This window comes from Procambarus clarkii, chromosome 37, assembly GCF_040958095.1.
Source record: "Procambarus clarkii isolate CNS0578487 chromosome 37, FALCON_Pclarkii_2.0, whole genome shotgun sequence".
In the NCBI taxonomy this organism is placed as follows: Eukaryota; Metazoa; Arthropoda; class Malacostraca; order Decapoda; family Cambaridae; genus Procambarus; species Procambarus clarkii.
In genome coordinates, this window is record NC_091186.1 from 35,375,547 (window position 1) to 35,392,707 (window position 17,161).

General features: G+C 44.0%; 1 protein-coding gene across 1 annotated transcript; it reads left to right on the forward strand.

The window, feature by feature from the left end:
* The first annotated feature begins 3,385 nt into the window (after positions 1 to 3,385).
* Positions 3,386 to 4,147, forward strand: LOC123749598 (uncharacterized). Its single transcript, XM_045731709.1, has one exon. The coding sequence runs from the start codon at positions 3,386 to 3,388 to the stop codon at positions 4,145 to 4,147; it is 762 nt and encodes a 253-aa protein (XP_045587665.1).
* Positions 4,148 to 17,161: the final 13,014 nt, after the last annotated feature.

The following is a 17,161-nucleotide window of genomic DNA, read 5'->3' on the forward strand; positions in this document are numbered from 1 at the left end:
AAAGGCCTTCCGGTTGATGTAGTATACATGAATTTTGCCAAAGCCTTTGATAAAGTACCACATGAAAAACTGGCAAAGAAATTACATGCCAAAGGAATAAGTGGTAAAATACTAGAATGGATAAAACAGTGGCTGATACAAAGAAAACAGAAGGTCCTGCTAAATGGGAACGAATCTGAATGGAGAAATGTGCTAAGTGGGGTGCCACAGGGGTCCATTTTGGGGAAACCCTTTTTGTCATGTACATTAATGACATAGATGAGAATATTTCAAACCACATCATCAAGTTTTGCTGATGCCACGAAGACTTATGGTAAACTGGGTAATGCTATTAAAATTGAAGCCTTACAAAGAGATCTACAAGAACTTCACACTGGTCAGAAGACTGCCAAATGCTTTTTAATATCGACAGATGCAAAACCTTGCATGTTGGGCATTGCAACTGTGGGGTTTTCACAGCAGGTAGGTATTGTATATATATTAATTGAATTAAGCAGACTGTATTCAAATTATCTCCTACTGGGTTTACCCTCTGTACATAATTTAGGGCGATATTTATATATAGGTATATAGTCTGTATCAATATATATATTATGTAACGATAGACTACTACTATTTCTACTGGTTAATCTACTTATTAGTATGGAAAATTTAAGGCCTTAGCTTAAACGTAGGAATGGCCTGATTCCAGGCTCAAGAAATCCCTCTGTTATGGATGAAGCATCAGGCTAATTAGTACTGCATTCATACACCCGTCCTGACCAAGAGAAGCCACGTCGAAGATTCTAAGGTATCATGGCATCAGGGCACGAAGGTCAAAATGATGCTTGTAAGTAGTCTCTACTTCTTCCCAAATTTTACCTGTGAAATGATTGGATTATAATACCAGCAATAAACTAAGGAGGCATTAAAAGAAAGGACTGTCTCTAGTGAGAAATGAGCTTACGCTTGTTGGGTACCTCCCCGGCTTCATAACCAGAACCACAAGAACTATCTATTACAATGGACAAAGAAATATCAGTCTTACGGGTCCGGGTAAAATACTCCCCAAGTTGCGAATTCATAGATTAGATGGATTCTGAAGATCCTGTGACACGAATTGCGGGAAATACTAGGTATGCACGTGCTAATCAGGTGCGTGTCCTAACACGTCAGCTCGGCTTGGAGATCTGTGAAGGTCCATAGAATTACCCAAATCTACCAAAATCCACCCAAATTTACCCAAATCCTGCTAGCATTACGTAAGTAATAAAGAAATATGATATATTTACTCACTATAATGTTGGTGCTGAATGCAGAATATGATCAAACCTATTTTTATTCTGAAATAATATAATTTCATAACAAAATTATAAGTAAATATGAAGCAGGTGACGCCATAGGAAGTCGAGGGTCCAAGTGACAATGTTGTGGAGCGACTTATCCAAGATATATTGCAAATGGGTTTGAAAAGTTGCCTCTAACATTACCTAACCCAAACTAATCCTTACCTAACCCCAACGAACCTTGCCTAAATTTGCGACAATATGAGCAAAAAAGTGCAATGAATGGATCACTGTGTAGAGGAAGCTGATATGCCAGCAAACACACACCAGGTAACAATATAACTTGGATCAGTTGCTCCACAATATTGTCGCTTGGACCATCGACTTCCTATGGCGTCACCTGTTACATATTGACTTCTAATTTTGTTATGAAATTATATTATTTCAGAATAAAAATAGGTTTGATCATATTCTGCATTCAGCACCAACATTATAGTAAGTAAATATATCAAATTTCTTCATTACTTAGTTAATGCTAGCAGGATTTGGGTAAATTTGGGTAATTCTATGGACCGGTCTGGGGAGCTCTCTGGTGCGCGGCGGCGTCACCCACCATTCCTCCCCCCAGATTCTGGTAGCGTTTAATTTTCAGCTAAATTTATTATCAGTGTGTAGTAAAAGTGTTATATATTATCGTACCGGATGGATGCTCGCTTGACTGTTTTGTTTGAATGCTCGCTTGACTGTTTTGTTTGGATGCTCGCTTGACTTGTTTGTATCGTCAGATCAGCTGTGTCGTGCTTGTGTACAGGTTTGTGTAATGTTAACTTCTATTTTAATTTCTGTATATTCTAGCTTTAGTCATGTGCAGTTGGTTTATTGTTATAGTGAATAGACAATGCTTAAACTGTGTATAAGTATAGTGTATTAATTAATTATTTATTTATTTATTTATATACAAGAAGGTACATTGGGTTTGTGAGAATACATAGCATAGTACAGTAATTACACTCTTGTAAAGCCACTAGTACGCGCAGCGTTTCGGGCAGGTCCTTAATCTAACAGATAATTTTAAGTTGGTAAATTCTTAAGATTGGGTAGCAATAGATACAGTGCAATTTTAAAGCAAAAGGTAAAAAACTATGAAGATGAAATTAGGTACTTTTTAGTATTGTTTTTGAATGACGCAAAAGTTGGACAGCTTTTCAATTCAATAGGGAGTGAGTTCCATAGACTGGGTCCCTTTATTTGCATATAGTGTTTACACAGATTAAGTTTGACTCTGGGGATATCAAAGAGATATTTATTTCTGGTGTGGTGATAATGGGTCCTATTACATCTGTCCAGGGAGAGTTTCAGAGCAGGATTTGCATTTAAGAACAGGGTTTTGTAAATGTAGTTGACACAAGAGAATTTGTGGAGTGAGATTATGTTTAGCATGTTTAGGGAGTTAAACAAGAGGGCTGAGTGTTGTCTGAAAGCAGAATTTGTTATTATTCTGATAGCAGATTTTTGCTGGGTGATGATGGACTTGAGGTGGTTTGCAGTGGTTGAACCCCATGCACAGATACCATAATTAAGATAGGGATAGATTAGTGCATAATATAGAGAGATGAGAGCAGAGTTAGGTACATAATATCTGATTTTGGAGAGTATACCAACTGTTTTAGAGACTTTCTTAGTTATGTGTTGTATGTGGGTACTGAAGTTGAGTCTCTTGTCTAGGAATAGGCCAAGAAACTTTCCATCATTTTTATTGCTAATGTTTACATTGTCTATCTGAAGCTGAATTGAATTTGTAGATTTGCTTCCAAATAAGATGTAGTAGGTCTTTTTTATGTTAAGTGCTAGTTTGTTGGTTGACATCCATAAGTGGACTTTTTTTAGTTCATTATTAACAACATTATTTAGTGTATGTGGGTTGGGGTTAGAGTAATGAGGGTAGTATCATCAGCAAACAAAATAGGTTTCAGAATGTTAGAGACATTAGGCAGATCATTGATGGCTTGTGTTATTGCTGGATGTAACTGTACTGTAATTATTTGATCAATAAAGCCACATGTCTGGCGACGCTTCTCATTCACCTCAATTTATTGATCAAATAAATACAGCCAGTGAACATGGAGCGGTTACTACGTCCCCAGCGGTTTGCTACTGACCCAAACTCCATCACCGCCGCTCAAGAATGGCGTCATTGGCTCAAGACGTTCCAAAACTTCACTCTGGCAGTAGAAGAAGATACTCCCACCGTGGACAAGCTGCATCTCTTAATAAACTACGTTGCTCCACGTGTGTTCGACTACATAGCTGACTGCACTACGGCTGAAAAAAATGCTGCTGAAAAATCCCTAACAAAACTGTTTGTGAAGCCCAAGAATGAAGTATTCGCAAGGTATGTGCTTGCAACACGACGCCAAGAACCCGGTGAGTCGCTTAACCAGTTTCTTCAGGCATTAAAGTTATTAGCTAAAGATTGCCAGTTCAAAGCAATGACTGCTGTAGAAGCTTGTGATAACTATGTGAGAGATGCTTTCATTAATGGGCTAGGTTCTGCCACAATAAGGCAGCGCTTACTTGAAAATAAAACTTTAGACTTACAGTCAGCCTTTGACCCGGCTCACACTCTAGAAACGGCACATAAACTTTCTGCCTCTTATGCTCAGCCAGGGGGCTACAAACGCTGCCATGGCACTCTCATTAGACCTGGAGGACTCAGGAGGACAAGTGTAGAAGAAAAAGTTGACACAGTTTCTGCAGCTACAACTAGCGGTTTAAAGTGCTTCTTTTGTGGTCACACTCGACATCCTTGCAGTCGATGTTCAGCTAGAGAAGCTCTGTGTATGAATTGCAAGAAAAAGGGTCATTATGCTAAGGTCTGTTGATCTCTGAAACAGACTAATAGCGCTTCAAACACTCAACATTCCGCTGCTATGCTCGCTACTTTAGCTGGGATTTCACCCTCATGCCTCAATAAATCAGTACTTAGTTCTAAGATCAATGGTGTTCCAGTCAGTGCACTGATTAACACTGGTAGCTCTGAGAACTTTATTCATAAGAATATTGCCGAGCAGAGTGGGTTACTCGTCTATCCTGACACTGGGGCAGTTTCTATGGCTACTGTATCGTTCTCTTCAAAATTCCTGGGTCAGTGTTCTGTAGACTTAGAATTGCAAGGAGAAACTTACCATGGTGTAAATCTTAAAGTGTTACCCGAATTGTGTGCTGATGTGATTTTAGGCCATAACTTTTTACAAAATCATTCTGTGCTCGAGATGGCTTTTGGAGGCGATAGACCTTTCCTTAGAATATGTGGATTAGCTGCCGTCAAAGTTCCGGCTCCATCTCTCATCAGTAATTTAGCACCAGACTGCAAGCCGATTGCTGTAAAATCCAGACGCTATTCTGAGGCTGACAAGTTGTTTATTGAATCTGAGGCTGACAAGTTGTTTATTGAATCTGAGGCTGACAAGTTGTTTATTGAATCTGAGGCTGACAAGTTGTTTATTGAATCTGAGGCTGACAAGTTGTTTATTGAATCTGAGACTGACAAGTTGTTTATTGAATCTGAGGCTGACAAGTTGTTTATTGAATCTGAGACCGCTCGGATGCTACGTGAAGAGATAATTAGACCCAGTCATTCTCCCATGGAGAGCCCAGGTATTAGTAACTAAAGCAGAACATCAGAAGAAGAGAATGGTTGTAGATTACTCACAAACAATCAACCAATTCACGGGGCTGGATGCCTACCCTTAGATGAGTGTTGGAAATTTCCAACAATAATACAACACTGTTGTATTATTATTAATTATTACTAAATCTACTAATCACTGTAGTAATTAAAATTAACCAACCGTAGAGTTCACATGTACTAATAATTGCATCTGTACAATAAGGCTAGAATTCTTACGTCACCAGACGCCAGTATTGCGTCAGATTCCATTATAATAAACACATCTATATCCAGTGTGTCTGAGAATTGAGTTTGATTCTCTATAAAACAGCGGTGTTCTGTGTGATAATTATTTACAGATAAACTGATCCCCAACTAATGCCAAATAGAGCGTTTATAGTTTCAATTGTTATCTGGTAATAAATTTAACGTCACGCGTGAATGCCCTGGAGAGACTTTAATTCATCTCCATTGTTCATTTACCATCGTAAAACGGGCAAATAATAATATTTAACTCCTCTGCCGTCCTTATCCGAGCATTTCAATCGCAACTGCGAGAAATGATATTATTCGTAGTAAATAATTTGTGTATCAAATGCAAGACGCGGAGCGGGGGGCAGAGGAGAAGCCATTGCTGGAGTGGACGCCACCGAGAACGGGGAGGAGGAAAGTCGCCACTGTGAGGTGTGAAGAATTGTTGCAGAATATAGCAACTTAGCTGGTTTATAGTGTCACGGGATACTTCGTGTTGGATCGTCAACGAGAATTAACTTAACGTTCAAACGGGAACCTGTTAATTGGTTCCGGGTAGACCAACGTGACCGGCCAGAGAAGCGCGTCAGCATCTAGGCTAGGCTCGACACCACGTGTTCATTATTACGACGCCAGAACCTAGGACGCGAGCTTTTGCAAGCTTCAACTTACACATTGCCCTATTAGCTAAGTACCTTTATTCCCTTTTGATGCATCATTATGGATAGGTTATAGCAGGGTAGCTTGTCGTTACGCCGAGCGACTAAAACCGACCACAGGTTATTATCTGGCTCCACTCTCCATTTTAATTTCTTGAACATAGATATTTAGCAACCTAATATGTTGCTACTGAATATATTTTGATTTGCAGCATGTGTGAAGAATTCCCCGAGCTGTCATTTCCCGTGTTAATCATCTCCCAGTGTTCCATGATGAGTTCAGGAGATTCCGAGGATGAGTCATAACCGATGTCTTGGAAAACGTCTTCAAGCTAAGACCCTTTTCCGTATTCCTTTAATTACATTATCTGTAGTGTATTATTACTACGGATCACTGTTTTCTGGATTAACACGTGTTTATTATAATCATTAATTTCTCATGTTCATAATCTATGTTCTTATTGGTGATTGTCTTATTGATTCTATAATTGGTCATAGGATTAGATTATTGCATAATGAACTGGTGCACGAACCACACTAGTTCCTAGACATATATGAAGTTCTAGTAATAACCCCCCAATGTAGGTGTTTGAGGCTTTGATTCAGTTAAATTATATACAGCCCATTAATTATACAAGTGATTCTATTCTCTAGTATTTATCCATAGTTACTGGTTCATCTAAGAATTTTCTAATGATCACATTTTATTAGTTTCCCTCTTTACTATAAAAGCGGGTGGTCCTTCGTAATTGATTTTCATTACATTAATATTTAAATAAATAGAGTCAAGCCCCAAATGTCCCACAATGAGATTGTGAATAATGTTGTTAGATTTAAAGTATACAGCACGCTAGACTTGAGAAGTGCGTACCATCAAGTGGGTTTAACAGAGGAAGAGAAACCCTATACTGTCTTTGAAGCTTGTGGGAAACTTTTTGAATTTAATCGTATCCCATTTGGGGTCACTAATGGAGTGGCCAGTTTTCAAAGAGTAATTGATGGCATCCTTGAGAAAGAAGGAGTGAAGAGCACCTTTGCTTATGTAGATGATGCATGTGTGTGTGGAGATTCTGAGGAAGACCATGATAAAAATCTGAAACATTTTATGGACGTTGCAAGAAGGTATACCCTGACCCTGAATCTTGAGAAGTGTAGTTTTCGACTCTGGTCTATAAAGCTGTTGGAATATCTTATACAAGAAGGAGAAATTCGGCCTGACCCAGAACGCCTCGAGCCACTGTTAAAACTTCTACTACCAAGCAACACAGGTTCTTTACGCAGAACAATGGTAATGCTTGCACATTACTCTCGTTGGGTGCTGGGCTTTTCTGAGAAGATCTGTCCTCTCTCTCATGCCAATAACTTTCCCTTATCTGCTGCCGCTGCAAAAGCTTTTAAATGATTGAAACAAGACATTGCTGAGGCAGTAGTTCGAGCAATCGACCCAACAGCTCCTTTTGCTGTGGAAACCGATGCTTCAGATCATGCTATTGCGGCTACCCTAACCCAGAATGAACAACCAGTAGCTTTCTTCTCCCGAACACTTTCAAATAGTGAACAAAGGCACTCATCGGTGGAGAAGGAAGCTTATGCCATTGTTGAAGCCCTAGGGAAGCGGCGACACTATCTCATTGGACGCCATTCTCGGCTTGTGACTGACCAGCGCAGTGTTGCTTTTATGTTTAACTCTAAATCAGCTGGTAAGATTATAAATGATAAAATTGCCAGATGGCGAGTCGGACTCTCCTGTTACCACTATGACACTGTATATCGCCCAGGTAAACAGAACATACCCGCTGATGCAGTCTCACGTGTGTGTGGTGCCACCAGTGTGGATGAACTAAAGGAATTACATGACAATCTGTGTCACCCTGGAGTGTCTCGTGTGGCTCATTTTGTCTGATGTCGAAATCTGCCTTATTCTGTGGAAGAGGCGAAGAAGATGCTTGCTCTACATCTTCATGTAGAGCTAATTCTTGCTCTGCATGCTCTGAACTTTTACCTCGGTTTTGCTCTGGGCATTTTTGACAAGTTTGACTCTGGGCATTTGATTAAAGCTTCTCAGCCATTTGAAAGACTCAACATAGATTTTAAAGGACCACTTCCATCACATTCAAGGAATAAATAAATTCTTTCAGTTGTAGATAAATTCTCTAGATTCCCTTTTACATTCCCTTGTTCAGATATGACTACTGGTACAGTAATTCAGTGCCTGGTGCAGTTGTTTGCAATCTTTGGTATGCCTGCATATATACATTCTGATAGGGAAACTTCCTTTATGTCTGAGGAGTTGAAAAACTTTCTATTCAAAAAAGGGGTAGCAACTAGCCGTATGACTCCTTACAACCCTAGAGGAAATGACCAGGCTGAGAAGTACAATGGGATTATTTGGAAGACAGTGCTGCTAGCTCTTAGGACGAAAGGCTTAGATGTATCCCAATGGAAAGTTGTTCTTCCTGATGCACTCCACTCTATTCGATTACTGTTGTGCACCTCTACAAATTGTACACCACATGAACGATTCTTCCGGCATACAAGAAGGTCTACTTCAGGGTAAACTCTACCTACGTGGCTTGCTTGCAGAGGCCTTGTCCTCTTAAAAGGTCAAGTGCGGCAAAGCAAAAATGATCCTCTAGTTGATGAGGTTGAGGTCGTAGACGTGAATCCGGAATACGCTCATGTCAAGTTCCCAGATGGCAGGATTACCATTGTATCATTAAGACACCTCGCACCCATGGCCACTGAGGGCTGCGAGAGTTTGGACCCCAATCTCAACATTCAACAGCAACACCCAGCGATTGTGAAAGATGGGGTAAACCCCAACCCGCCTCATCCTGAATCACCTCATCCTGAACTACTTCGTCCCGAACCACCTAACCTAGAAACGCCTAATTGGGAACCTTTCTCTGACGTAACACTCCTTGAGAAGGTGGTATGCAGGAACCGACTGGAACACTAGAGGCTTCAACTTTCCAGGAGTCCCTTCGACGATCTGGAAGGACGCGCAGTACCCCTACACATCTGTGGGACTATGTTACTTAATGCTTGATGGAGTGAATGTAGTAAAAGTGTTATATATTATCGTACCGGATGGATGCTCGCTTGACTGTTTTGTTTGGATGCTCGCTTGACTTGTTTGTATCGTCAGATCAGCTGTGTCGTGCTTGTGTACAGGTTTGTGTAATGTTAACTTCTAGTTTAATAGTTCTAGTCTAACTTCTAGAGGCACAATCTAAAACATTGCAAGCACAGATAGCCTCCTGAGTGAAAGTCTGCAAGTTCGAGGTAGCTCAAAGTGTGGCAACAAAAATTAGACGGTCGTATCTGCTAGAGGAAGCAAGAAAAGAAAGAAAAGAAAAAAAAAGATGTCTTTCATCAGATGGAAATTCAAGACTTACGTTTTGAGGGCACTACAAATTAAATGTTAGATACAATAGTTACAAAATGTCTAGTTTTCCCTTTTCTCCACGTGAGGTGGGGTGCATAAAAGTTGTTGAAATGTATTTCAATATCTTTAGCTTTATTACCGAAGTGCACACCGAACATTAGCAAAGTTAATTATGCACGGAAGAAGAATTAGATTATGGTAACAGCTTTGAGTTAGTGTCGAGGCTGGAAGTTGGTATGCGCCATCGTGTTTTGCTATCTAATTACATTAAGTTTACAAATTTAAAGGGGGTGGGGGGAATCTAGTGAGAGTCGTAATATAACAATCAATAATTAGTGTGCCTGGAGCTAGGCTGTGAAGCATGACGTGTAAGCAATTTAAGTCTTCCTTGGCGAATCAAGTATCAACTCTGTTTTCGGGATCTTTACCGGATACTATAGTCAAATACGCAATTTAGTTTTTGCAGACTAAAAACTAAAACTGTCTTAGATAAAATTTATTCGTACTGTACATAACCGGCAAATTCTGAGGTTACATTTTCTGTAGTTCAGGATCAAATGTTTAAAAACCAACTTACAATTAAAATTGTAATAATTATAAGAAGATAGCACCATGTTTAACCACCTTACGGTTAAAACTAAAACAATTAATCCAAGTTTCATTTAAGCCCCGATGGTCCTCGGGGGAGGACCATCGGGGCTTCATTTAAGGTTCAAGAGATCCTTCCTCGGGGGCGACTGGCCAGCATCGTGCTAATTACACGAGTGGCACGTAGTCACAGACGGGGCGACGCTGCTCCTCCTTTAAGTACACAGCTAACAGGCCGAAGGGGAAAAAATAATTACTGCTAAACATTTGATAGACAACGGGTACACCCGAGTCAGATCACCAATCTGTAGTAGAAAAAATTAAGGAACCATACTTTGTGTAATCCTTTGTAAGCGTTTATTATTAAACAAATTAAGTCACCCTTCCCATTAAAATAGAGAGAAAGTCTAACCCAACATTTCGGGCAAGTCCCATCCCATGGGACGTGGATGGGAAGCGTATCAAAGAGGAAGTGTTGAGAGGCACGTTCTCGCCTCTCTGGAAGCGGGATGCGGGAGTTCCAACGAGGAGAGCGTCGAGGAAGGTCGTCGCGAGGGGCGAGTAGGTGGGGGAAGAGTGAAATGACTGATAATGCAAGAAAGTTAATGCAAACGTATAAACTAGTGTATTTGGAGTTAGTTATACGTTTAGTAATTAGACCTACGGTTCTCCAACCCAGAGGCCACACAACTGCCCGCAACTCATTACAAATCTATTAAAAACTTTTAATCTTCATTTAAAATTTTTTAGGTAGAAAACAAGATCAATAAGCATTGACAGCTTATTAGTATGCAATAAAATTCTCAAGTCTGCTGCTACACAAAGTTCAAAATATTAGTCAGTTACATTCCTACTTCATAAAAAACTTACCATAATTTAGAATAAAATAAATTTAGAAGCCATTTTAAAGCCCTTCACAATATTGCTCGCATAATTCAAGCTTAATGTATAACACGTCAGTTACACATCAAAACCAAACAAAGCTTACCTTGCTGCGCTCTCACTGGAGACATTATTGGGTATCAGAACATTCGCGAAGGTACCTTAGAGAAGTATCTCTGCATTATAACACATGGTGAAGTCAGTGGAGCAGACCTGGGTGTTCTGGCAGCTGCTGGCCGACTCTTGCCTCAAGTAACCTTGAGGCAAGAGTCGAGGCTGCCACCGAACCATTCCCATGTGATTCGTAAAGCAATAAATTATTCTTAAAATAAAATATCTTCATAAGTTTCATCATAAGTATTAGATGCAGCTCGATGCATCTAATGCTCGAAGTATTAGATGCAACGCTTTCACCTGATAATTACCTTACCAGGCCTCGAGTTCATATAATTTAAGATGTTCACTGTAATAATATACAGTATATTCGTTGAATGAAATATATCAATGTGTTTTGGCTTCCAGTATGATACTCTCAGTGAATCTTTAAACTGCAATCAGCAAATCGAAGCAAACTGCCCAAGTGCATTTGGTACAGATGTCGCATTATCTTACAAGTTATTAGATTTTTCACATTATATATGTTATCAAAGATTTTATTTATATACCAAAAGGGGTAACCGGTGGTGCCCGGGTCTGTCTCGCTTCCGCTGCCCAACCACTTAGGGTGGACAGTAGAGCGACTGTCTTGCTTTATGTATTTTTTTTTAAGTTTACATGCCAGGGCCATACCACATAGATACAAAAAATCCAATAAAACAAGGGGCACCGAAGTACCATCACCACACAGAAGCACAAAACAACAGGTAACACAATAACTAGCATCAAGCAAGCACAATTATCACGTACAGGTCACTCCTTAAAACGGAACATTGACAAGGACAAAACATAAAAGAAAAAATCTACAAAATACAGAGAAAATATACAAAGGGGTAAAAAACATTAAGGCACCGAAGCACCCCAAAACACACAACACAGCAACAAAATACCACACAACAGCTACATCACAAAACACAGCACAGGTACAGGAGAACATTGAAAGTACACGGGAGCACAATAACATAAATAATAACAGAAAAATAAGTACATAACACAACCAACGAACACAGGGGGAGCAAATGAAGAGTGCTCGCCTGGCTCTTGGCGGAGGCAAACGTGTCGCTTGTGAGCTCTTGGTTTGCTGGCCAGTGGTAGTTGGTGTTTGTGAGCGGGCCCTTGGGGCCATGCTGGCTGGAGGGATTGTGGCCCCCCTCCCCCCCCCCCCCCGCCCCCTGTGAAGCGGAGGGACATCATTGGCCTCGAGTTTACTGGTCCAGTGTCTTACATGGCAGTTGAGGAGGTCATGACTGATATGTTGTGGGTGAATGTGGCGTCTGTGTGCGGCGTTTAACTTGTTTCCGGGAATCGAGCTGTTGTGAAATTCAGCTCCACGGCTGTGTATCGTGACTTCGTGGACCGCTATGACGGGAGGACGTTTACTCTGCCTGAAGGTGGTGGTTCGGCGGAAGTGTCGGACAGGTGCAGTGAGACTACCTACGTGGCAGTTCATGGTGCTCCCTTTGAGTTCCCTGACTCCCTTTTTCGGCGTTACTTTACCCGGTATGGGCGGGTCTTGAGTGTCCGGATGAATGCTGTCTCCTCCGGGCAGTGGAAGGGTATCCCAAATGGGACTCACACTGTGGCGATGTGACTGAAGGACTCCGTCCCTTCGTCTCTCCTGCTTCTGGGCTTCATGGTACGAGTATTCTATGGGGGTCAGCCCCGGACTTGTTTCCGGTGCGGACTATCGGGCCACCAGGCTGCAGGTTGTCATGCGAGCTGGGTTGGCCCTATGAACCTCTTCAGGGAGAAGAACTTTTCCCCGTTGGCAGTCCCAGACCTATCTCCAGGTGTCGCTGTCATGTGTGATGCTTCCCGGTCGTCTGGTGTCCCGTTGCCGGTCTTTGGTGCCCGCCTAGATGTGGTTGGAGGTGTGGGGTGTCAGGGTGGTAGTTAGTGCGACCCTGGCTCCCACACCCTGCCACCCCTGCCTGCCCATCTCCAGTCGTGTCTCTTGTGCTGTGTGGTCTAGTGACCCCAGTCATCGAGGCTGCTCACTGACCTGAACTGTCTCCAGAAGCTGTGTCTTCGACCCGTGTCAACGTGCACGCAGTGATGTCTCCCGCGGTGTGTGGTTCTGTTCCCCTGGTTGTTGAGACTGTGATGCTGAGTGATGTGGTGCGTGGAGTTGCGCAGCCGACCGGAGTTTCTGCTGCGGTGCCTCCTAGCGGGGGTGATAGTTCCTACGACCTGCGACCTCTGTCCAAGCAAACCCGGCGAGTTTCAAGTCTGTCTCCGCCTCGTGGTGAGGCCTAGGCCAACGTCAGGGATTTTGGGGACTCCGGGGGTTTGTCGTCTGTGGATGGTGATGTGGGCGACGATGATGGGGTGCCTGCGGCTCCTGTGGGTCGCGTTGTGGTGGTGATGGGTTCTGTGGTGGGATTGTTGCCTGGTCCTGTGTTTTCTCCGGCTGTCTCTGCATCCTCGGTTGCTGGTTCCCGGGGTTGGGAGGTTATGGCACCAGGAGAGGGTTACAGTAGAGGGGGGGGGGGAACTTGGTGATGGTTCTTATGGAAGATTCTGTTTCAGTGGCCCCCGTGTCTCTGGCGTCCATGTCTGTGCCCCTTGTGGTTCCAACGCCTGCACGGCCGAGCTCTGTGCGGCCTCTCCCCGTGAATTCCGCCCCTGTAGTGGAGGGCGCCGAGCTGGATGTTGCTGACTTTATGTATCGACCGAGGGGATCACGGGGTCACGTTTCCTCGTCTGCGGAGGAGTGGGCTCGGTGAGATGCCTATAGGAAGTAGTGCCCTCGTCATCTATTTCTGGATAAATATTATGATGATTAAATGTGTGTGTGAATCTTGATTTGTGTTGCATTATTTATCTGTTTTGATGTGCTGTGAGGTAGGGTTATTTTTGTTCATGGGTTTCTTGCCTGGTTGTTGTTGGTTTCTACTGCTCTGGTGCTTTTACTTTTCTGTCTAAGTTTCAATGTTTACCTGTTTGTTTAAATTTTGTGTATTATACGACTTTTGTTTGTGTGTTTGTTTTACTGTTCTTGAGTTTTGTTCATGTGTTTCTTGCCTTGTTAATGTTGATGTTGATGTTTTTTCTGTTATGTTGTATTTATGTGTTTAACAAATAAAAAAATAAAAAATCACATAAAAAAATAAAAAATATAATATATAAAATATGCAGCACAAGTACAGGAGAATATTGAAAGTACACGGGAGCACAATAACATAAATAATAACAGAAACATATATGCATAACACAGCCACCGAACACAGGTGCGCAAATCACAAATACAAAAACAGTAAAACAAATACAACCCAAGGCAAGGCCTTCAGATATTTATGCAGAAAATCCGCCTTAGGATACCGCAGACAGTACGCATTTCAGAGCCACCAATCCCCTTTGTCTAGGCGACGGTACAAGGTGCTGCATATACTCCGGAATCTTGAAGTCGTAGAAAGACCTCACGAGCTCCATCCATACAGGAGGCAGAGACAAGGGGTCCGGCGGCACACGGACCCCCTGAAACGGGGGCATGACCCCACAGCGGCCTCCGCCACGTCGACCACCTCCCAGAATGGGGAAGCAGCACAGGAATAGTCGTCAACCAGGCCGCGACCCGGTTGTCGACCAGCCCGCGGCCCGGTCGTCGACCAGCCCGCGGCCCGGTCGTCGACCAGCCCGCAGCCCGGTCGTCGACCAGACCTCCTCGTTGCTGGACTGGTCCTCGACCAGGCCTCCACCCCCAGGAAGCAGCCCGTGACAGCTGACTAACACCCAGGTACCTATTTTACTGTTAGGTAACAGGGGCATAGGGTGAACGAAACTCTGTCCATTGTTTCTCGCCGGCACCCGGGATCGAACCCGGGACCACAGGATCACAAGTCCAGCGTGCTGTCCGCTCGGCCGACCGGCACGACCGGTGTTTGTCAAGTTCTCTCTTGAACACTACGAGGGGTCGGCCAGTTATGCCCCTTATGTGTAGCGAAAGCATGTTGAACAGTCTTGGGTCTCTGATGTTGATAGAGCTCTCTCTCTCAGAGTACCTGTTGGACCTCTGCCCTTCAATGGGGGTATTCTGCACATCCTGCAATGCCTTCTGACCTCATGTGCTGTTATTTCTGTGTGCAGGTTTGGGACCAGCCCCTCTACTATTTTCCACATGTAAATTATTATGTATCTCTCCAGTCTGCGCTCAAGAGAATACAAATTTAGGCTCTTTAGTCGGTCCCAGTAGTTTTGATGTTTTACTGAGTGGATTCTAGCAGTAAAGGATCTCTGCACGCCCTCCAGGTCAACAATTTCTCCAGCTTTGAAAGGGGCTGTCATTGTGCAGCAGTACTCCACTCAAGAAAGCACTAGCGTCTTGAAAAGTATCATCATCGGTATAGCATTTCTAGTGCGAAAAGTTCTTGTTATCCAGGTCATTGTTACCAGGTCATGCTATGAGCGCGGGCCAACACCCATGCCAACATCACACGAACCCGGGTCCGGGACCTCCAGCGGGGAAACTTCCTCTTCCTGGAACAGGTTAACTCAGCATACACTTCGAGCATCACAACTCACAGCGAGGTGTCCCACACACCCACAACCAAAATAAGTCCCGGGCTGGCCCGCATAGAACACCAATACCGGGAAGTGACACTGGAGAAGGGAGGCAGGGGACCCAAAAGAAGCACCTTGATCCACTACATAGAAAGTCTCACTGCACACCTGTCCGACACTTCCACCGAACAATCACCATCAGGCAGTGTGAAGACCTCCCATCAGTGATGCACAAAGTCACGATACACAGCCGTGGAGAGGAATTTCACAGCAGTTCTACGTCCGGACACAAGCTGAACGCCACAAACCGACGCCACATCCATCAGCAACATATCACTCAGGACCACCTCAACTGCTGGGTAGGACAGCGGGCTAGTAAAATCCAGTTCAATTATATCCCTCCTCTTCACAAGGGGCAAGGGCGCAGCCATCCCCCATGCCGACCTGTCCCCAAGGCCCTGCTCACAAACAAAACCAATCACTGGCCGGCAAACCAGGAGCTCACAGCAACACGTCTGTCACTACCGGTGGATAGGCGTGGAGTCCCTCCATGTAAGTCAGCGTTCAATCCCCGACCGTTCAAGTGGTTGGGCACCATTCCTTCCCCCGTCCTATCCCAAATCGTTATCCTTGTCCCTTCCTAGTGCTACATAGTCGTAATAGCTTGACACTTTTATCTTTTATTATCATCATATCCTCCTTCCACCCTTTTCCCTTTCCCCTTTCGCCCCTTCCCATCGTTCCTCCGCCTTTTTATCCTCTTCCCTCTCCCATCTCTTCTTCTCTCCTTTTTTTATCCTCCTTTCCCCAGTTTCATCCAATCACCCTTCCCTATGTCACCCACTTCAACCATCTTCTCCTTTCCTCTCCCACCTCTTCTCCTTGTCTTTCCCATCCCTTTGTCTTTCTCCCTCCTTGCCCTCCCTCCCCCCCCCCCCGCTCTCTCTCTCTCTCCCGTCTCGACTCTTTCTCTTTTCCATTTTCCATTCTCTCACATTGGGAAGGGTGTTGGATAAGGGTGTTGGGGGTTCACAGGAGGGAGAGTGGCTATCACAGGTGGGAGTCAGGTGGTGATAGTGAGGGAGCGCTTGGCCAGGAGGTGGTGTCGCCAGCACCCTTCAACTTGCCACCACTTGAACTTGAACCAGTGTTCGACTAGCTCTGGGCGGAGGTGGACGTGTCGCCTGTGAGCTCCTGGTTTGCTGACCCGTGGTTGTTTGTGTGCGTGAGCGGACCCTTAGGGCCGTGGCGGCTGGCGGGATGGCGCCCCCTCCCCCCCTGTGAAGCGGAGAGATACCATTGGCCTAGAATTTACTGGCCCAGCGTCTTACTCGGCAGTTGAAGTGGTGATGATCGACATGTTGCGGGTGGATGTGACGTCTGTGTGCGGCGTTCAACTTGTATCCGAGCATCGAGCTGTTGTGAAATTCTGCTCCACGGCTGTGTATCGTGACTTTGTGGACCGCTATGACGGGAGGACATTTACTCTGCCTGAGGGTGGTGGTTCGGTGGTAGTGTCGGACAGGTGCAGTGAGACTACCTATGTGGCGGTTCATGGTGCTCCCTTTGAGTTCCCTGACTCTCTTCTCCAGCGTCATTTTACCCGGTATGGGCGGGTCTTGAGTGTCCGAATGAATGCAGTCTCCTCCGGGCAGTGGAAGGGTATCCCGAATGGGACCCGCACTGTGGCGCTGCGCTTGAAGGACTCCATCCCTTCGTCCCTCCAGCTTTTGGGCTTCGTGGTACGCGTGTTCTATGGGGGTCAGCCCCGGACGTGTTTCCGGTAAGTACTCTCGGGCCA

Coding starts and splice junctions, on each gene's coding strand:
- LOC123749598 (XM_045731709.1), top strand. CDS start 3,386: ATGGAGCGGTTACTACGTCCCCAGCGGTTTGCTACTGACCCAAACTCC.